This window comes from Meleagris gallopavo, chromosome 6, assembly GCF_000146605.3.
Source record: "Meleagris gallopavo isolate NT-WF06-2002-E0010 breed Aviagen turkey brand Nicholas breeding stock chromosome 6, Turkey_5.1, whole genome shotgun sequence".
NCBI lineage: Eukaryota > Metazoa > Chordata > Aves > Galliformes > Phasianidae > Meleagris > Meleagris gallopavo.
In genome coordinates, this window is record NC_015016.2 from 12,545,878 (window position 1) to 12,569,385 (window position 23,508).

Genomic DNA, 23,508 nt, shown 5'->3' on the forward strand with positions numbered 1-23,508 from the left:
AAAAAGAAAGCTAATTTTGCAGACAGGTTTACATGTAAAAGGCTAGGTATTTAGCCACCTCAGCATCGATTAGTTTTGGATGTCTAAGCTCTGATACACATGGCTTCCCATGGCTTCACTCTACAAAACATATTTACAACGTGAAGAATACATCTACAATAAATCTACATTTCAAGGGTTTTACAAATCATTCTTGTATCTTTCCCCTGAATTTGACTCCCTCCTGTCCCCTTCCCCATGTCATCTTTTTTCTGCCCAGCTCAACGGTCCAAAGTCTACTCAAATGCAGCTCAAAAGTGTTAAGACTGGGCATCAGTTTAATAGTTCCTGTACTCAAAACCATGTGCAATTGTTTATAACTTTTCACACCATGAAGGAATTCTGATTCTTTAGCTTTTCAAGTTCTTTAATTTGTTGTCTCAAAAATAGTATCCTGCAAGAGAAAAAAAAATTAATTAGTATACACATTTCCATCACATAGAGATGCACAGAAATGTACCTAGAATTCCACTGAAAAATGCCAAGCTTCTTAGCTCTATCAGTAAACTTAAATATTTTTAATTAATTCCTAATATATTCCATCAGCTACAGATTCCCCGTGCAGGCAGAGATCTGCACTACTTCGTTCCTTGATTTAGAAAATTAACTTGCCAACTTTCATTATGACTGAAACACAGGGACATTCAAGCCTACTATTCATCTGAACTTCGAGAGAAAGGACACATGAGAAGAGTACAATGAATATTCAGAAGAATGGTATTACATCTGTGTCATGCAGTTTTCCAAACTGTACGACAACTCAAAACACTCTGAAGTTTTCACCAAACATGGAGCTGCTCTGTTCACAGCCCAACCCCAGGGCCTTTGGTGGAAAAGAGGTTAAAGGTTTCTTCTCACAGTCGCGTCTTCTATCTAAATTTGCCTGTTCTTGGAGACACAATGCCATTAGAAATACAAGCTGTTGTCCTCACGCCTTTCTACTTATTTCCTCCCCATATTTAGATGGGGTGCAGGCAGAAGAGTTACATATGCTTTTGTTTCCCTAAAAAAATTATCTCCATAATGCGGCCTGATGTATTTTAGTTTGAACCAGCCATGTACAGAGCCCATAAATTCATTTCATATGTAATTCACTGAACAAGTTTTAAACAAAGAAGTTTTCTTCTCAGCATCTCTTCTTTCTAGCATTTCTCTCTGTGACTGGCAGAAGAAAAACATTCTAAAGGCAGCTTCTAGTCAGGGGAAATTCCTACCTCAAAGTATTTGATCGTTAAAAGACATCTAATGAAAAAAAGCTGCAACAAGTAACATGTAACTAAGAAATCTATTACATTTCTAGGTAAATCATTCCTTCTACTGAACTGGCATAAACAGTTGCTTCAATTAACAAACATATGGTTTAGACAGTTTCCCAGAATTTGTAATGAGTATTTTGTAACAACTTTTCCCAATGTTGAAGTGCAATGCAAGCATATGAAGAAAACTTTAAGAAAAAGCTGAAATACTATATAAATATTCTGCTAGTCCAGAGCAATTTTGATACAGATAGCATGTCCACTTCAGCAGATTTTTTCTGAACATTTCTCAAATATATCCTTAGTTCAGCTGGTTGTGGATGCCCCATTCCTAGTAGCATTCAAAGCCAGGCTGGATGTGGATCTGGGCAGCCTGGTCTGGCGGTCAGGAGGCCCTGCCTGTAGCAGGGGGGTTGAAACTAGATGATCATTGTGGTCCTTTTCAACCCAGGCCATTCTATGATTCACTAAAAGGCAATTTTCTACTGAAAAGTAGGTAAAAATATAAAAATCAGGACACTGAAAATAAACACACTAAGATCAAAAGGTGAAAGCATGGGAAATCTATCAGCCAATGAAGAGTGTCATTTTGCATGCTACCAGTTATGATTAAAACAATATACTTTGAGTTCTGTTTTACAACAAATTTAAATAGATCTATTCTGTGCAAATTATATCATTATTCAAGTTGATTGGCTTGATGTTTGATATTGATATTGGCTTTGTGAAGGCCTTCCCTCTTGCCCCACAAGCTGTTATTTATGCCATGTCCTTGGGATGGCAGCAAAAACAAAAGAAACTTGCTATCACTTGCTATTCAGAGTCAGAGTAATCACTATCCATCGATGGCTTAAAGACAGAGTGTACAGGAAACAAAGCTCCATTTAGCAAGCTGAACAATGACACCTGACAGTACGTCAGATAAAACTGTCTTTAAGATACAGAAGAGTTTACTAAGACATTTTATTTCATCTGTAAGAAACAAAGCTGCTGATTAAATATCCTGCAAGAATTGTAACTTATGTTATGAAGCTATGAAAGAATAAACATTTTAGAAACAATAACAGCCACACTGTTAATGACAACCTCTTCGAATGACTTAAGAAGTCTGTTTTCCCTGAAGAACTGTTTCCCTGAGAACTCCTAACACCTTCTCAAATATCTCTTACCTAACCAACAAACACTAATTTTACCTTAGTGTGTATCAATAAGAATTCTTCAAACCTATTCCAGCTTTAGACCCAACGTCTCACTCAAACTTAGTATTTAAGACCAGTATAAACAATGTAGACGTGCATCTGCATCATGTATTGAAGGATATTGTAGATTTATTCTAAACTAGTGTATCTGGAAATATATTTCTTTTCCATCTGTGTAAGCGTATCTGGCCCTATTCACTGTCAAGACGTACCTGTGTAGAAAACAGGTAGGTCGTATACAGGAAAGACAGCTTTCAAATTTTGTTAACCATCAGCATACTTATAAAGCCATCAATAATTACTGCTCAGATCAGTATGGCAATTCTAATACCACCTTGAAAACCACCAAATTGCTATTTTGAAAACAAACATGCTTACCTTTGCTCACGCAAAGTTGCTTGAATTTCACATACTCGAACTAAAGATCTTAAATTCTTTAATTCAGTACAAATTTCTGACATATGAACACTTCCCATGTTATGGGCTTCCTCACGTAATCTTGATGCCTACAACAGTGAAATAGAAAAGTCAGAATTTGAGTCAAGTACTGGAAACAACAGGCTGTAGCCAAAAGACTGCTTGGTGAGTGCATCTCAGAACAGCAAGCACTGTAACTTCTACAGCGCTGTGACTTCTGAATGTACTGTAAATCAAATCAAAAGTACATTACAAATGTCATGAGTGCTCTACAAATGTCCACTTAGAATCAGAAAAGAACAATGTAGGGTGTTAATATGTTGCATAACCCAGGGTGATGCTGGAAGGGGTGATTTAGATTTCCTTAACCCTAACAAACCTTTCTTCAACCATCTTGAAGATGGCACACAACAGGGCTCATGACCAACTTTCATTTCTCATCCAAGCCTTGCTGACAAAAACAGCTGAATGCCATTTTCTTTTCAGCAACTTTATGAAAAAAAAAATAAAAATTCATCACCCTCTTCAGGTTTTTCTCTTGTAGATGAACTCCTTTACTTCAACATTTCCACTACTCAAGCAGAGATGAGCTGATGTGGAAATTCAAAAGGAATGGCCTTTCTGCACAGCAGGCACATTTCTTACCATTCCTACCATTTCTTGTCACTGAACTGGATATGTGACTCCAGTTAACTCAGGTGTGACTATTCAAAACTGGTCTACTAACAACACTTTCATATGATGTAAGTACAGTATGTAAACACTCAGCACAGTGGTAAGAGCATCCAACAGGGCACATGACTTCACAGTATTAGCTGTTTTGCTTCCATTTATTACTGATATTGGAGGGGAAAAAATGACCGAAAAAAATGTACATATTCATATTTTCTACATTGGGAGATATTCTCAATTCAGCACACAGTGAAAATAACACTGCCAACTTAAAATCTCTGAGTATCAGGCCAAAGCCACAGCAAGAAATGACTGCACTCATCATTTCCGCATTTCATGGCAATGGTGGTTTGACTCAATACAGGTTGTCAATGTCTTAAAATCATATTTAAAAATTAATAGAGGAAAAAACCAAGCCAACAAACTATAAAACCCATAACAGAATCAACAGAAACAGCGCTTCTAAGAGTAATCCTGCAAGTTACTTGCCAAAAGCTTCCAATGTAGGCTTGAGGCTGCGTGCAGTTGTTCTTCAGAAGACCAAAGTAAGATGGGCTAAGTAAGATTAGTATCTGACCTAGACCATCAAACTGGATTGCCTTTGACAGAAAACACTTCAACTGGACACAATAACCAATATGGTTTCTTTGAATAACACATTCTAAGTAGCTGACGTGCATCCAGTTTCCCTATATTGCTGCCATGTACTTAAAAGGACGATGAATTCTATGGATTTCAGTATGTGAAGAGAAAAAAAAAAGATAAAAGAAAGGCTTACATTCAGTCTGAGCTCTACATCAACTTAAAAACTGGATTCAACAAACAAGGCACAGTTCTTTTTTCTGTGAAGAGCTAACAACTCAGTGACTCAAACTGTGGATCACTCTCAAATAGTTTAACACTGTCACTGAATTCTTCACATTTTTCACATAACAAAAATTTTAATAAAAGATCTGTTGAAATTTATGTTGTTTGTAAATTTAATCAAACTTTGTCAGTAAAAGAAAGTATTTACAATGATCACTATTTTTCTATTGGAGAGGATTTCAAAAGCACAGGTACATGAAAGTAAGACTGAACGGTCTCAGCTAGTAAACAGCCATCACACATCAGACCTGGAGGTCTGGCCTAACCTCCCACCTCTTCCCTTTTTCTGGCTAAGGACCAGCATGTTTCCCTTAAAGATCCTTCTAATTTCTAGAAAAAGCAACGTGGCTGACAAAAAAGAGTTTTTAAGCTACCCATTCAGCATTTCCTGAAGAAACAGAGCAGAAGTGTACTCACCTGCTTTTCCGCATGGTCTGCAGGCCAGCCTTGAACATGCTTTATAAGGTTTTCATTGAAGTGTGCTGCTAGCGTAGGTGTTAATGAACAGGTGGGTCGTACAGATGGATTCTGTGGTGCAGGTGTTGAATTTGATGCACTAGTGCTAGAGGTATGATTTGGACCTGGTGATGGGCTTCTTTGACTACTGGAAGAAAGAAATGTCAAAAAGTAAGGATCTAAAAATATGTAAACACAGAAAAACTAACACAAGAAATTCCCTGCTTCCAGTCACATAAAGCATATAAATCAACGGAAGGCAAATACTTCCAGTATATCAAACGTGAAACACTTATCCTCAAACCTCTTAGGTGTATGCAAATGGTTTGAGTGCTACATGGCCGAGTTTTTCTGGTTGTTCGGGTTTTTTCTGTTGTTTCTTTTTAATCTATCTAACTTAAAGAAATGTAGGTTGCAGCTATATTTTAGTGTCACGGTAATTATTAAGCACAAAGAGTGTTGTCCCAGTCTAAAAATATAACTGTATGGACTTTCAAGTTTAACTGTTTAGCAATGCCAAAACACAAATGCCTTAAGTGACACTTAAATTTTGTACATCCTCACTTCAGGTACTGAAGAGATCGGAAGTTATACAGCAGCAGTACATTCTGATTGCTTTACTTGAACATATTCACATTGTCATTTTTCTGGTTGTTAATCATTTGCTGGAGTTTGTTCACAGAAGCAAAAAAAAAAAAAAAAAAAAATTCCACCACCATCAAAACTGTTTTATTCCCTTCATCAAATGAAGGATCAGAATCATACAACCACTGAGGCTGGAAAAGACATTCAAAATCATAAAAAGCCCAGCTATCCACTTAACACCGCAGTCCGCCACTAACCCATGTCCCTAAGCATGACATCCACACGTCTCTTAAATGCTTCCAGGAATGGCGACTTCCAGTTCCCTGAGCAGCCTGCTCAATGCCTAAGTGACTTTCTTCCATAAATAAATTATTCCTGATATTCAACCTAAACCTCCTCATGTGCAACTTGAGGTGGTTGCCTTGTATCCTACTACCAAGGTTTGCCTCTTCTCTGCAAGTGCTGCTATCCAGGCAATCTGATCTTCTACAAGAACTTACCTTGGATGGGCAGTAATGCAGGCTGAGAAAGCTTAACAGCTGAAGTTTCAGCACGTGCCTTTTTTTACTCCCCTATCCTCTGTCAAAACAAGGTTTCTGCTTGCTTGTATCCCCTTTCTAGTATTTTCCTGATCACCCCCACTGCCTCTCCACTCACAGAGTGGAACTCCACTCTTGCATTTTCCTAAGAGGCAGGATAGTGCCAGCTAAAGCATGTCAGCAGGGACAAGGACAGGTCAGGATGACAACAGACTGCCTCTGTCCTCACCAGCCTCTTAAGGGAGCAGCAAACTTGAGCACAATAAGAGTCTGCAAGTATTACAAATTCATCAAGTAACCTGAGGACTGACACAACATCTTAGCACAGTGCAACTATCTTCACAGTCCACTGCCCAGAGTTTTGCCCTAATCACTGACACTTGCAAAGTACAGCAGTTTTCCAAACAAACAGTCTACAAATTAGGTACAGCATACTGCTGTACAGCAACAAAGACTTTTGCTCCACTCCAAAACTTCCTCTGTTGAACCTTGTTCCTTTCAGTGCCCCCAAACTTTTTTAAATTATGCAGAAAGATTTGGCAGGTAGTGTTCTTAGAATTATATATACAAATCTCCTCTGATTTCAGGCAGCAGAAGTAGTGTGAAAATGACATAACTGGAAAAAATAAGTTTTTTTTTTTGCTATGTATTCTCTTCAGTAATTGGCCTAACCACTTTACAACCACTTAAAAGTGCAAGCACTTAACATTAGAAACATTCTGTTGATGAGGAAAAATGGCATTTAGATTTTGAAGCTGGAGTTGAAACTAACCAAGAATGTGAAGGGCAAAAAGGGCTATAGATGCACAGCCGAAGAAAGACTAACACTGAGACTAAGAGAGGGGCTGCCCTTCTCTAAGGCACGGGAATCTAGTGACAAAAGACATGAATAAGGCCAGAATACTCAGTTATTTTTTTAATCTTTTTTTTTCTTTTTTTCTTTTTTGTTATGGTCTGCTCTCAGGCCCCTCATGTGCCTGAGTGCATCAGCAGAGTCAAAACAAGGGAAGTATTAGGCTGCAGCAGAGGAATAAGTTAAGGAGCAATTAAACCAGACAGTATGCACTAAAGGCATGCACTGAGATACTGTATCACGTTGAAGGATCACGGTGAGAAGACAAGTTTGTTGAGAATGGGGAAAAAAGCAAATGTTGCAGTTACCTACTGCAAGCACAAGGAGCACAGACACTACAGCCTGCTGACCTAACCACAGTCACTGTAAAACCTATGGAACAAGTCTTCCTGGAATCCACTTCCAAGAACATTAAAGGCTAAAAAGCAAAACAGAGAGCCAGCATAGATCTGGCAAGGACAGATTATGCCAAACCAACCTCAGAGGAAGGGAAAAGCAGTGATGATGTCTTCAACAAGGCCTTTGACATGGTTTCTCCATAGTTTTCTTATCATCTAACTCCTCAGTCATCCATGTCCATATTTCATGTGTAAAGTGAATGAAAAGCTGACTGGATTGCTGGGCTCAAAGGGTTGAACCAGCAGTACAAAATCAGCAGTACAAAGTCCAGGTGAAAGCCAGAAGCTAATGCTGTCCTTTGCTGATCCATACTCAGGGGGGTCAATACTGTTCAGTGTCTTTATTTACAATATAGATGCTACTACTGAGTGCATCTTCAGTAAGTTTGCAGATCACGCCAAACTAGGAGGAGCAGTCAACACGTGGGAGGGCAGACTGTTATTCAGAGGGATGGGAATAGAGACAAGAATCAATTTTTAAAGAAGGCAGATGCAAAGTCCTGCAGCTCAGGTTGGAATAATCCTTTGCAGCAACACTGGAATAACCCCACTGAAATGTAACAGGCTGGGCACTGAGTGGGCAGAAAACAGATTTGCAGAAAAGGACCTGAGGATCCTGGCAGACAAGTTAAACGCAAGTCAGGAACGTATTCCTGTGGCAAAGCAGGCCAAGCACATGCTGGGCTGTATTAGCAAGAACATGGTTGAATACAGCATTCCTTCTCTTTGTTCAGAGCTTTTAAGATACACAGTACCTGGAGTGCTGTGTAGTAGGGAGCTCAAAACCAGGCAAGAAAAGCTGCCATACCAAAGGAATCCAGCAGAGGACCACAGAGCTGATAAGGGGGCTGAAGCACATGCCATGCCAGGAGAAGCTAGAGGAACTGGATTTGTTCCGTACTGGAAAAAAAAAACAGAGGCTGGAAGAAAGAGCTGAAGGATCTTCTTAATATCTTCAGCTATCTACAGGGAGAGCAGATAAAGCCAGGATCCTCCCAGAGAAGCACAGTGATAAGCCAAGAGGCAGAGAAACAAGTTGAAAGAATGGAAAAAGAAAAAAAAAAAACCACTATAAGAGCAGTCAAACATTCAAGAGATGCTCAGAGCCTGCAAAATCCCTTTCTTCAGAGATATTCGAAGGTCATTTTGGTTCTAGTTTGAGTTGGATTTAGGACTAGATCATAACCAGAAGTCCCTACCAACCTAAATTATTCTATGATTTTATGCATCCATACAGCATCAGCATATTGATGGCTTAGAGAAAGGCTATGTTGACTAACTAAGCAGAACTGACACATGATCTATGATATCTATTTAAGCCTCAGTTGCAGTGGAATCGAAGTATCCCTGTGACTTGCCTTCTCATTTATCATCCCAACTTTTGACTCCTACATAATGAGTAGAAATCTCTTCAACATATCACAAATGTTTCAGGGAATAACTAAAATCTGTGAGCTTCTGAAAAATAAACGTGCATCTTAACTATGAATAAAAATACTGTCCTAAAATATCCTAGTACTAAAATATCCCAGTACTTCCATGTCAGCAGCAGGGGGAGCTAGCAATGCGGCAATGATACAAAACTACTGTTAGGTTTCCTATTGCTTCACTACCAGCAAATACCCCCCTTACCTGCTAAATGAATTACAGACTGTCTGTGCCACAGGCAATAAAATGCTTCCAGACAGGATAAAGCATGTGTACACAAACATGGAAACAGGATGGTTGTGAAATACACTACTATAAAATCTTACAGTATGTAAAAAATGGGGAGGAAAGACATCCCTCCAGCAGTTTTTCATTTTCTAGATTAAGAGAAAAATATTCCCAATTCTTTATAAAGAGAAACCAGTATCTTGACTAATTACTGAGGCACTCATTTAGTCCTATTTTTAAAGTAGTGATAATTTATAGTATGTCTTTGGAATTATCTCTTAGAAAAAAAGCTAACTTTGTGATGCCTTTTCTTTCAAAATAGCCATTCCAATGTTTCTTAGACAGTACTTTCTCCAAAAGAAGGTGAAAATATGTATTAGCTCTATTTACTTAAGACTTCTGATACTTATCAAAGCAAAGGAAACTTAGTTACCAGCTTCTGCACAAGGAACCCATGTTTAAACTGGCATCCTGTAGGAAAGCAATGCCTCCATTCATACAGCCTCTTTCTGGACCACTTGTTCACAGTTTAGGTTGTTATGCTGTTCATTTGTGTAAAAGGACATCAGGGACTCAGACTCGGAAGCAGCCCAAATCTGACTGTTTTCTCCTGGCAAGTTAAAAATTGTTCTATTCTAGTTCAGTTATAGGAAATCTTTTGGAGATGAGTAAATCTGCATCTCAACCAGTCCATTTCTGCTCAGTTCCACAGCACTGGAACCCATTCCTTAATCCTCCGTTTTTTTGCAACTTTCCAAGGAAGTAGAAATGCATACACTTGTCATGACATATCGCTGCCACAAATATCCAACCATTTAAAAGATACAGGATACCAACTACTATCAAGATTTTAGTTGAAAAAAGATACTGTCATAGTATCTTTGATAACAGGCTGCACACTCTCCTCTACTTGTGCACTGCTTCCCCGTGTCTCTCCTACTCAAACAGGGGACGTTGCTGCCCTGTGTGACTCTTCTGATCCGGCTGTATAGCTGCTGGGTCAAATTCAGCTTCCCTTTGCCAGCACAATGCTGATGCCAAGTGCAGCAATGGTTTGTAGAGGCTCAACAGATCTCTGAAGATAACTGGATGTGGGTAGTGCATATATGCCAGGGCAGGAAGTCCTAAAACTTGAAAAGGTAAGGGTATGGAATAGCAGAAAAACACTCACCAGGATCACCTCAGACTGACTGCAACCCACCACAATTTGACCAAGAAAGTATCTATCCCTCTTCAGTAAGACTGCCTATTGGGAAATGATGATCAGCAAACAACAAGAGGGTCTGCTGATTAGGAGCTGTTCCCTAAAATCTACTCCTTAAAAAAAAAAAATGTGTACTTCCCTTACCAAAAAGATTTAGTTGGTTGCAAAACATTAATTTATCATTGGTACTACTATTAAGAAAGAATTAAACAGCAATATCCATAATTACGAGATGCTGAAGCTGATACATTGTTTGGTTGTTCCACCCACTGAGTAATGTAAGTTTTAGGTTAGACATCTGACAAAGATCAGAATGAAGTTTAAAGCAGTCAACATTGCATAAAAGCCCTCAATGATTTAAAACAAACAAACGACACTACAGTAAGACATCATCAGCATCTAACACTAAGCCAGTTAAAGCCCTTAATCTCTTAACTACATAGAAAATAAAAAATTCCAAACTCAGAATCGGAATACAAGGAATAACTTTTATAATTGATTCCTGAGCAACGAGTCAGAAATAAGAATTTCATTTTGCTTCTGTGAACACAACTCTGAGAAGTGGTCCAAATGCTGAGAGCCTACCACGTGAGATCTGTAATAAAGATATGTTAGACACATCCTCCCAGCAGTAGCAGAGTTAAACCATATGGTCAGTAAAGAAGCCAAGAATCCACAAACTGCAACGCGTATCACACACAGTGGATTCAGAACAGAAACACAAGACAGCACAGAGAAGTATTTCAACGTACCTTGAGCGCTGAAGACTTCGAGGAGACGCAGGTTCGTGACCTGCCTGCTTGTCAGCTATTACCGGCTGCTGAGGTGCTGACTGTGAAGCTGGTCCTTGTTTAACTCCTGGAGTAGCAACCTGAAAAGTTCGAAACCTTCATTAGGTTTCCTGCACAGTGACTATCAGGAAAACAGGGAACTTACATCTTAACATTGATGGAAGTTTCTTATTCTTCAAGAGGCTCTGTTTGTTTGCTTACTGTGCATTTCTGAGCTACAACAAGATGAAAAGAAGAACTGTAACTTATGAGTGTATGCTCAAGTTACAGTAACTGGAGGTCAAAATTCTTTCTCCTCCCATGTGTGTAACCCTTTTTAAAGAAGATGCAAGAGAGGAAGTAGCTCCAAAATTACCCATCTGCCTTCTCACCTGAAAAATCAAGCTGATAATTTTTCTCCCTCCCTATTACTTAAAAACTGATTGTAGATTCTATAGACAAAAATTTAAGTCAGGACACCTGTCTGACATTTGCTGACACCAAGATGGTGTAGATTACCAGCTAGTGGTTATCAGAAACTCCAGATATTCTCTCAATTTTGGAAACAGACATCAGTGACTAACCAGACACTGTTAAAATAAACTCAGGATGCAAGTTCGTTTATTTAAATACAAACAAAATACTAATGCAATCTCAAACCTACATCCAAGAGAAAAATCTACCTTTTCAGATTATCACAAAAAGCCAAAACAGTCTGAATAGCAGTGTTGGTAAAGAGAAAAATTTACATTACTGTAAGAATACACAGTGATCATCTCAGTTGAAATCAACAGAACTATACAGCTAAGGAAGATGGAATACCAGTAATTCATAAATTGATTTCTGAAAAGACTAAATATCTTTATGAAATGTGCAACATGAAAAACTTTGTCATCTATGCCTACGTTTTGCTTACCGTGTGAACAGACATAACTGTTGATATTGTTCTAACACAAGGAATAATTTCAAAAGGAAGTCTGGTTGCAAATATCACCATCACCTTGCAGATCTAAAGTAAGATACTAACTAGCTCCTTAGCTAGTAAAAAAAAAACCCACACAATTTTAAAATGATTATAAGAAAAAAACCAAACAGGATTCATTGGGGAAAAAAAAAAAAGCACTATTAAAGAAGCTATAAATCTTCTTAGCTATTCCACATTTTCCCATGCATTTCTCCAGGCAGACACACCAACTTCAATTTAAAAAGCAGTATACTGTGTCTGTGCAGCCCTAAGGAACAAGCCTGACTTACAACCCATGTTGTCTCCAGAGCCAGCCAGCACAACTGCCCACGTTGCACTGGGCTTTTCCTGCACAGTACCACTTCAGCTCTACCTACCTACTGCACAGAAGCACCTACACCAACCAGCCTGTGTTCTGGAACAGTGTCCTGGCACAGCACCACATCTGGACTAACTTACATTGAGTTCTAACCAAAGTTTGCATCTTGATATTGATTGCTGGAATGTAATTCTGTGACTACAACAAACATCAAGAAAGCTCTTACTGATCTGGAAAATTATCTGCTGCTGAACCAGAATTTGCTACTTCTGGGACTAACAGTTCACATTAATATTTCAACAGCTCTGTTGCTAGCACCAAACCTCAAAAAGACTCAAGTTGCCAAGCGTTACTGATTCTTAGAAGATCTGTTAAGTTACTCAAGGTGCCTTAAAAAAATAAAGTTTTACTGCTTATATCCCAGAGTAGTAGGACTTAGAACTTTTTCACAGAGGGACAGGACAAAAATTTCTCATGTATGTAATACGTACAACACACAAAACACCAGAGTTGCAATCTTCGAAAGAAAGTTGGATTAAAGTAGAGCAATTTCAACTTATATGCCCCAGCACGCTCATCAAAACATGGACATCAGTTGCAGAAGAACTTACATATACACACCAATAAAACATACAATACCCTACTTCAGAAAAGGTGAAAACCTTGATGCCAGGTCAGTGACTGTAAGTAATCACAAAACCTAGCCTGGAAGAAGTGATCATCATAGCAAACAAAGCATAAAATAACCCTTCTCCCACTCCATCTTGGAGTGGCACCACTGCTACAGTTACGACTCAGACCAACTCTTCTCAAACCAGCATTTAGCCTCGAAGTTTGCTTCCACTGGAAACCTCAGGGAAGGCTTGTGTGCCCAAAAGCAACTTCAATTATACAGCTGGTCTACCAAGACATACCGGCCCTACTTAGAGCACTTGGCTTGCCTTCCTTTTCTCTGAAGAAATACTTTACCACTACAACACCTACTACACAGGCATAATGTTGGAGTTCATGGCGGGCAGTGGGTGCACATTTATTTGTGCAGTTGTAGGAAAACAACTTTGCAGTTACAATAAATACTAAAGAAGCTGTTTACAAGACAAGGATAAATGTCTTGCAAATAAGAAGATACAGAAGACTGCAAAGGATTAAGATTTTGAAATCTTCACAATGTAGTTGCCAAAACTTTTATAAAGCAGATCCATATTTCAGGCGTGCAGAGACCAGAAGAGACCAACTTCAGACTACTGAAAGTAAATAACTTCAAAACAAACAGACAAACAAACAAACCAAAAAAAAAAACAGGAAAAACAACAAACCAACAGAAAACACAAAAAACCCTCAGAGTTATTTGTCCTATCCTGGGATTTGAAAACACCACACACGTTCCCTTCTTAGATACAAGTCTGCTACATGATGATTTCAGTACTTGTTGGCTAGACATCAGATGTGACCACATCGACTCATGATGCTCTCCAAGGACAGAAACAAATACAAGTAGAAGGATTCATACACATTAGGCTTTCACAAATCACTTCCAATCATAAAAAACCACCTGTGGGAATAATTGGTTTTCTTTATGAAACAACTCAAGAAAATTACGTGTTTATATTCAAATAAGGAATGTAATCCATCCTCCTGAAGATAAAATTATTTATTTATGGCCCTCAAATTGTAAGAGGTTCTCTTCATAGCGGACTTTTGAGAGGAAGGTATCTCAGCTACATGCAAGGGTGAAAACAGGCAGAAAAAAAAAATTAGGGGGAAGAAAAAAAGTCACGCAAAGCTGTTCCCATTCTAAAGTCTACAGTCATACTTCTTACACTGATATTACACAAGGTGTCCAACTGCTTCTTAACTTTCCTATGCTATTTGCAGCAAACCACATTCTTTCTTCTGAGCAGTGACCAACAAGAGGGAATCACAAAAAAAAAAAAAGTTCTTTCACATGCCACTTCTAGGAAGAACCTGCCACTTATCCAATTAAGAAATTATGAAAGAACAAAGGTAAAGGGAGTAGGGAGGAAAAGGAAAGTGATGTTACTGACCTTGTAAACACCTAGAACCAGATCTGAGACTGTGCCAAGGAAAAATCAAAGCTAAGAATTGCTAAGAATTTTTCTCTCAATCCAATAATCATTTATTGGCTAAAGCACAAAGAAGTGTATCAGCTGTTCCCTTTGTAGAAAGTTTTTCTTTTAAGTATGCTACAATACTGATCTCTTATTAATATTTCCAGACACTACTACTGCATATGACAGCATCTTAAGTGAGTACAAGATTTTCTTCAAGAATAAACAAAAAAGTGTATTACAAGATACTAGCATTGTACTGAGAAATTGCCTACAGTTGCTCCCAGTTGTTTTTGTTCCTACTGAGAAAGATAACACGGTTATTGTCATCCTACATGTAGCAGTTAGTACCTGAAATACACAGCATTAATACTTACTATTACCTTGAGTGGTTTCCTACTGCAGTATGCCATAAATCAAAAGGAGCTTACCTTCTGCTGTGATGATACCGGTGGTGTAGTCATCAAAGGCTTAAGTGGAACGGTATTAGTCTGAGGCGTGCTTATTCTGGGAGATACATATGATCTTGGTGATGAGGCATCAGATGTTAAAGACATTGGAGACTGATTAGATGGCTGAGCTGTGAAGAACAACCATATCTCAGTGTGAAATAGATTTTCTTCCAGTATTTCACAGTATTGTGTATTAGATATTACACAAACAGATTCCATTAGAAACAGAGGGGAAATAAACAACTGGAACAATCAAATATTCAACAACTTCAGCTAAAGATTTGTATTTTCCCCAAACCATTCATTTCTAAAACCTGGCAGAAGTGGAAAGCAAGGAAGAAGCCTTTGTACAATGCTTTTTTACACTTGAAGAGATTAAATTAGTTTCACTTGTGATTTCTATTTCAGAGTGCTCAACTGAATTTAACTGAGAGAATGCACAAACACTATACTTAGAAATCTATTCATTCACTCTAGGCATCTAATCACCAAAACAAATGAACAAAACAACCAAACCCTCATGTTTTACTTGTTAAAAGTTACTACGTGTATAATACTGCTTATCTACTCAATGTAAAAGCTGCATGTATTGTTTTGGTTTCAGTTTCTAGCATGAAGTTACAAACCAGAATGTACTAATGATATCTGAAGTAATACCATGCTTAGAAGCTGAAAATTACTTACAAAAGTCTACAAATAACACGAGATAGAATTAACTCACTTTCAAGAACTCAAGCCTGCCTCAACAGTCACAGTTGCACAGTGTGAGCATGAAGGGTGTTCAAATACTGAAGAGTTATTTTTAATATAATAAAAAACATTAAGTCTTATAAAGGTTCAGAATAAACTTTCATGTTTCACGCTGCTCGTATGTAACTTAGTTAACATACAAAGAAAAGCCCAAAAGGCAAGACAGCAGTACATATATTTAGTTACTTGCCAGCTTCTGGTTCCCTGAGTTAAGGTTTCGTATCTTTGGAAAAAGAAGTCATTCAACATACTCTGCATCATGTGGCCAAAGACATGACATGAAACAGCTTCTACAAGTTTCAGTTGTATCAGCCTTTATAAAATACAACTTCACTACTTTACATGAGTAAAAAAGATAACTTTTAATACCTTGCGTAGACAGTTGTGCTGCTTGAGAAATTAGGGAAGTGATATTGAAAGCAGATGGTCCAGCAGTAAGAATTTTATGGAGTATAGACTGCAGAGAGGCTTGTGTCACAGCTGCTGTTAGAACTAAAAGCAAACATTACGTTTTACTGACAATTCTAGAACATAAGTTTAAGCTGTTAAATGTATTTAGCCAGTCTGAAACTGCTTTTCCCCACATCCATGACAGATCAGAAAACCACGTGATCAATAACATAAATTCATCTCGTGAATGCTTGGCATGTTTAACCAAGCCCTTTATTTAGTAATTTAGGACATTCATTGAAAAAAAATAATCTTTTAAAACTAAGTTCAACTCTTCAGCTTAATCTTACGGATCAATTATAATTATTATAAATAAAGATAACATTTATTCAATTTATGATTACAGTAAAGAAGAATGAACTTTTAAAAAATGACTGTAATTAAAAATAATAATAATAATAATAATGGTGAAGAAATAAACCAGCATCACTTCAGCTCACTAAAAGAGGTTTCAGGAAGGTAGAGGTAAACACTATTCCCAATTCAAGAAACACTAAAACTTACAATACCAATTATGGGGGAAAAGAAACTTCCTGCTAGAGGAAAAAGAAACGTTTTTCATGTTAAAAATCCAAAAGCCCTTATTTTTCTCTGCATTATGTGCATGATGAGGGCAGCCCCACTGTGCAAGTTGAAGTCACGCTGCCCATCTGCATGTCAGCCAGGCCCTTCTGCTATCACAGCAGCACTAAACACAGCTGCTGCTCAGGTACGTGCAAAGAAAAGCCTGGGAATTTAAGTTAGTGACTTTCCAACAGAATACAGCAGGACACATAATAGAACCTGTCATTTTTCAACCCAACCAACTGTGGTTCTCCTACTTTTTCAGTCCAACCTCATGCAAATAAAGAGTTACAAGAGCTCCTCCCAGCACAGAAAAAAAAGACAATAACCTGGACTACTGATGAAACCACATTTGTTGATTAAAAGGAAACCAACTGAGACTTTTTTCCACAGAAAGAACTGTTACGGAAAAATTCCCAAGTTTAAAGTAAAATTTGATCATTTTCATGGTTTACACTTTTAGAAGATTAAAGATCTCTGGGCACTACATGCAAATGTTTTGCCTCCTATTTAAATTGATGATCAGTGCAGAACAAATTGAAATAAAAAACCCATTGCACAACAGTTCCTCTTACATTAATATGCCACATGCAGAAATCTCAGTAGAAAAAACAACGATCAAAATGCACCACCTCCACCTGTTCTTGCAATGAAAGGTATTACACCGAGTTGTAAAAATTCTTCTAACAAACAAAGCCTATCCGGCAAAATTGAAGTAGATGCACTAAATTTAGCTTGCCAGCAAAGTTAGTGATACACCATCTTACTCAGAGGCCAACATATTCCGTTAAATAAAAAAAATTGATAAGCAACTTCCAAAGCACTAAAAGTTTTGATATTTGCAAACGCTACTAGGATGGCAGCTCAGACTACAGAAAACAAAGAACACTGCACAAAACATGTGAAAAACTAACTAAACTTTGAGTAAGAGAACATTTGCATAGTTGATACATCCCTGGCCTCAATGAAAACCTCTCAGGTACATCAGAATTCACAAGCATATTAATCTTAAACATCATCTGGCTAATTTTAAAGGCTGAACAGAAAACAAGGTAACTAACAACCCTCACTTCAAGTAGAGATTTATTTACTTTTCATTTAAGGTGATAGTGGAATTTACTACAATTTAACCACCTACAGTATACTATTGTGCATAAGTAAAAGATTACATGAACTCTGAAGAATCCTTACCTTCATTGATTTTAGATATATCTACGCTAGAATTATTAAGCTGCAATGTGGCTTGTAGAGCAGGCAGCAACTGTCGAAGGAGATTTGGGTCCTGAAGTAATGGAGGAATTGGTGACTGTGGGACAGGTGAGACAGGAACTGTAGGAGCTGATGAAGCAGGTGCAGAAGCTGGATTCAGTCCAGAAGCAGAAGATGTAGAAGGAGTTGTGCAAGAATGGGATACAGTCTTGTCCACGGATGCAGACTCTAAATAGAAGGCGAAGAATAATTTTCATTTTCCTCAGTACAGCCTCGTAACTCCTCACTAGTAAAATATTCATATTAAATTCAGAGGATCAAACTATTAAATACCATTATAAGATGAAGAGATACATACAAATATTCATGTAACAAAAACTGAAGATATTTCATAAATAGTGTCAATTGGGTTACTAAACTTAATATGTATTAGATGCACACTCAAAATACTTTTACTTCCAAGAATCGGATGGAAAGCTGTCAACATGACAAACGCTTCCCACCCACCTCCAACGTACTCTGAGTTATTAAGACAAACTTAAGTCAAAAATTCCTCATTGATGTTCTCTTTAGCAGTACATATTCTCTTGTGAAATGTTTTTATCATGCACTCCAAGCTTTCTTGAGTTTTGTCTTGAGTGACAAAAAGCATTAAAAAGTCTGTGGACTTACAAACAGATAGGTTAATATGTCAAAATTTGAGGGAGGGAATAAGATGTACTTCATTTATTCAGAAACCAGATTTAAAAAGCTAGAAAAAGACTGAGTCTGTCATATACAATCCAGCTACAATGCTCAGGATTATAGTTAGGATGATAATTTGTACTAGAAATTTAAAACAAGAGTTGTTAGCATCCCCACCACACAGGAGAAAAACATCTGAATGTGTACTTGCTCATAATTAATTTCAAACTCATCAGCTTCTTCTCAAACATTAAGATCTATTTCCTTTACTTTCTTATTCTCTTTTTAGCAAGTAATTGCTAATTGCTAATTAAGCCTAGTGCTTAAATTATTAGTTATATTGTACAAATTATTCAGTTAAATTGGGCCTAATTAGAAGAAAAATGCCATGATATGATCTGAGTTAATCAACAAGTTTTAAATTTGACTTTCAGTTAGTATGAAAGTCTCTCCTGCATTCCAGTACCTTAAGAAATTCCTGCACTGAAAATATCTCCACTAACTATGGGTATACAGTCACTTCAAATACCCTTCCTTTCAGAAGCCTGGATCACCACATTTCAATTCCTGCTTCCCGTTCTCTCACTTCCTCCTTTCAACTCCACCTGAGGCCCTAAAGTACCAAACAACCTGGATGACAAGTGGAAAGATGGGTACAGATCCCAGATCTCATTTACAATGCTTGCCCACAATACTGAAATTTTAAACCCACCTCAGACTGGGGAGAGAACATCAATACAGATTCACAGAGATACACTTCAGGTAAAAAAAATCCAAACGAAAGCTAAAGTAACTGCGAGGGAAAACTGCTCTCTAAGCATTTCATTTTGTTTGTTTGTTTGTTTTGTTTTTCCTTTGGAGAGATATTAAAGATAAGAAGATGTTGACTTCTAGTAGAGAAGAAAAATCAAAAGGTCTTGTTTCTTTCTACCACTTGAGAACAAAGTGTCACACAATTCCTAGAAGCTGTAATTTTCCGACAGCCTTAATTACACATTTTGAGTTTGATTCTAGATTGGAGAAGAACACTAAAAAAAATTTAAAAGAGTGATTGAAGGGAGTACCAAAATGAAAATCCAATGAAATTATACTTCTATACTTCTCAGTTAAAATGAAAAAAAAAAAAAAACAAAAAAAACTTCTGCACAGTTTCTCTTCTCTTCTGCACAGAAACTTCATAGCAGGCCTCCAACACTGGAAATAGCTTTGTTGCTAATTAGCTGAGAAACCTAAACTAGAAGAAATGCTGAAGAACTCAAATTTGACTGCTTGTAAGGATGTGAAGGCGAAGGCATATAGACACAGCCTGATCTTTCAGGCAAGTTTGTAAAAAAGACATAGCTTGTCTAGTTACAAACACCTTCGGACAAAAGGTTGATTTGACTGTATTTGTAAAGGCACCTGCTTTCATAAGAAGAACTTAAAACTTGAAATAACATAAAGGAACAAGAAGCATTACAAAGACTGAAGAGAAAAAAAGAAGAGGTTACAAAAACTTTATACATTTTTCAGGAACATGACCAGGACAATCGACGATGTACCAGCCCTCCCCATGAATGCACTGAGCCATTAGTCTGCTGCAGAAATACTGCATACAAAATCTTACAATGCTAAGGTGTTCCAAGTTAGTTTAGCAAAATTAAAGGAATTCAAGATACATCAAGTAAGCAAGAATCTTATCACACCATAAAGTCTGAACAGAATCTGTATCTGTCATATGCATGTACTGGCAGATTAAAGCAAGGGAAATTGGCAGAATGGGACAGGTAAGTGCTTGTAAGTCTTACACCCCATGACTCTGCGAACCTTTGGGGAAGGGAAGGAGGGAGGTGAGGGTGGCTGCGATGACCCTGATTTAAAAAGAAACAAAAACACCCCAAAAAGAACAGAAAATAAACCAACTGAAACCCAACCAAACACTTAAGCAACTACCAGAACTAATAGCTAGATGTACTTAATGTAGAGAAGATTTCACAGCTAGATTGAGTTCTTTTCTTGGCACTGGATCAGACCAACGTTTCTGTACAACCAGTGGTTAAAAGAAGAAATGAACTGCTTTAAGCAAGGGAAAAGCTCACTAATATAGTATTAATTCACACGAGCAGTTCTAGAGCTTCAAACCATACCACCACAGCAAGCATTTCCAAGTAGTTTTCACCCACGCTGCAGTTTTGTACGCACGCAAAAAAAACACTGAATCAAAGGCAAAGTTGAATGAGCAATGCAGTGGAGGCAAACCTTCAATGAGTCCTGAGTATTTGTTCACTTCTTGTCCAAACGGACTTAGAATCTGTCATACAAAACCACTGAGTGCCAGGGAGCCTTCAGAAGTACTTGAGTTTGGAGAGCTTCTCCGCTACAAGAATACTAACCAAAATGACACAATCAAAATGATTCCTTTTGAACAATGTGGAAACACTGTCCTGCAACTGTACTATTGTGGAAGTTTTATGTATGTGTTAAAACACATCTATGAAGACAGAGTTTTTGTACAGTCACATGAACTAAACACCTTGAGAAAATGATGTGGAAAAAAAAGTTCATGGCCAACACTAACACTGTCAGCTTTTGAGACCATTAACTACAGAAACAGCGGTCTAGATGTAACAGAGGACTACATCTATGCCTTCATAACCATCTAAATGTGCACAGTACAAAGGGTACAAAGGTTTTTTTGCCAAATCAGAATTGACAAAAGTATGCTTGTGGAAGCATTTGTTCTTTTCAAGCAGCTTGAAAAGCCATTTTCTTCTTTACAATGGAAATCCTACATGCTAAAAAATCTGAAATACAGGCCACTTCTGTAAAAGTAGATTTTTAATTACCTTTATTTGGAATTATATTATATTTGGAATTACATAGACCTGTAACTCGCATTTCAGATCTCAACCACCTCAAAACACATCTGAAGAGAACAAAATACTGAGAACGTTTAGATTTCTTTACAAGTGTCAGTCAGTTTTTACAGCTCTGATACACTGGTCTGTACCTGAGTCAATACAGTACCTTGCTCATAAACAAGGTACTACATGCAGTATCACTGCAAAATAAGGATTCTAGTATTATCTAAAATGGCAGTCATTCGTAAATCTGCTTTTAACTATTAATACATCAACACAGATTAACTCTGAACCTAAGCATATTTTTACAAGCAGAACATGCATATCTTGTGTCTGTTAGAAGTATTCTTAAAGAAAAGATCAACTATGTTGAAAGGCCTGTAAAAGTATTAGATGATGATGAGCTAAAACCGCTTGGCATTGGACAGAGTAACTCTGCGGTCCCTTCATTGTCAACAGCAACTTGTAAACAAATACTACACAGATGACCCTAATGTCACATACAATTTCAGCTACTATCATGAAGTCCCAAATGAAATTATTCAATAAACAAAACAAAACAAAAAATTAAAACCAAGAGCGTAACATCCACTATAATCTTTTCACTTGTGGAAAATTTCATGATTTGAGTTCTTCCGTTAAGATCGCTGTTCCAAAGCAAAGTAAAAAACATCACCAGGCAGGGAAAAACCTTTTGACTTCAAGAGCTTTTTAAGAAAACTTCTAGAAGAAAAAAAATCCATCAATTCACTTTGTCTTAACAATATGAAACATACAGCATGCTTTCTGAAAAAAACAGCAAACAAAACCAACAAACAATGATTGGATAAAGCCTACATACACTGACACCAAAACAAGTTTCTGAACCATGAGGCCAAAGCTAAAGCTGTCCAAAAAAACATGAAAACAAACTAGATAGCGAAAAAAAAAAAACAGTTAAGCTTGGGGCTTAACTTACAGCTGCATGATGAGCTTAGTAAGTGGTTATACAGTAGAATGGAGCATTTTTTAAGACAATCATCATTAGGAAAGGGCTTTCTGTTTATAATTACTCTGCTGGACTGTGACCTGTGATCACATCTTTTAGCCTAAAAGGAGACAAGTCTGAGACATAAGGCAGTACTCCCTATGACAAGAACCAATACGACAAAGGCACATCCACGCTGCAGGTTTCACAAAAGGGCAGCTGAAAGGAAGTCACTGGAGGCCACTGTTTGTCCCTGAAAAGTCATCTCAAGTCAGAGCTGAAACATTCCGCTGGATATTCCAAAGCAGTATGGATTCCTAAGCAAAAAGGACAAGTAATCCTTTCAGAAAAATACGGCAGATTAATTTTGGCAGCTGCACCACAGAGTTCTCCAACGACAGCCTGGGGACAAGAAGGCAAACGCTTCTATTCTCAAAGTTTGAGGCAGTAAATTAAAACGCTGCTGAATCTTGCTGTCATTAATTATGGCCCCTTCATAACAATACTGTGCTGCTCCTCAGCAAAACAGGACCCAGTGTATCTCATTCTGGGATGTGTTTTCAGCCTACAACGCTTCAGATGAAAAGAGTTTATCAGACCAGGATTAATGCACAGGTGAAGACCCTGTCTCACCAGAGGCCTACCCAGCTCCACAGCCACATTCCATCTGTGCCTACAACACTCCTCCTTCCTTTGTCTGCTACTGCTCAGCTGTCCAGGCTCAGTGTTCCCAAGGGAAAAAGGCAGATGAGAAAACAGATTTTCTGCACGCCAACTTCCCTCACAGTCCTCTTCCTGACAACCCAAAGGCCGGTATTATCCTCTAAACATCAAGCAGCTTTGCAAGACTGTTGTAGGTAGCTGCCTCTTTTTCTGTCATATATGCAAAAAGATTTATTCCAAAGGTTTTTATTATTTAAATGACATGGAAATTTCCCACTTAGGGCTGACTGCATAATTTCTAAATTATTAATGTGACCCCTTGAGTATTCCAATTAGCTTTTCCTATTAAATTTTATTTTGAACAGAACAAAATGCACTTGAAGTCATCTGAATTCAGCACTTCATCCTTACTCACTCAGCACATTTGTGAGCTGGAGTTCAATCTCTGGTCAGTTAGCAACAATCACACGTGCTCTCAGTGTGCTCACCGTGGAGGGGAAATAGCACTGCAAAATGTTCAGAAAACCAATGCCTTATTGCCCCATAAAGCTCGCAGCTGCTCTATTAATTAAATAACTTGCAGAACAGCTCACCAAACTACTTGACTTACTGCTAATGACTAAGAATTGTAATGCATTCACCTGAAGTACTTATGTGTACAGTCCA

At 37.8% G+C, this 23,508-nt stretch overlaps 1 protein-coding gene across 1 annotated transcript in view; it reads right to left on the reverse strand.

The window, feature by feature from the left end:
• Positions 1–231: 231 nt before the first annotated feature.
• WAC (WW domain containing adaptor with coiled-coil) overlaps positions 232–23,508 on the reverse strand; it is a 48,332-nt gene continuing 25,055 nt past the window's right edge. The window contains exons 7-13 of the mRNA XM_019616313.2: positions 17,671–17,916; positions 15,835–15,957; positions 14,695–14,843; positions 10,894–11,012; positions 4,868–5,054; positions 2,873–3,000; positions 232–433 (exon numbers count right to left, since the gene is read on the reverse strand). Of these exons, the coding sequence (XP_019471858.2) occupies positions 364–433; positions 2,873–3,000; positions 4,868–5,054; positions 10,894–11,012; positions 14,695–14,843; positions 15,835–15,957; positions 17,671–17,916 (1,022 nt within the window). The 3' untranslated portion in view covers positions 232–363. The remainder of the gene's footprint in view (positions 434–2,872; positions 3,001–4,867; positions 5,055–10,893; positions 11,013–14,694; positions 14,844–15,834; positions 15,958–17,670; positions 17,917–23,508) is intronic.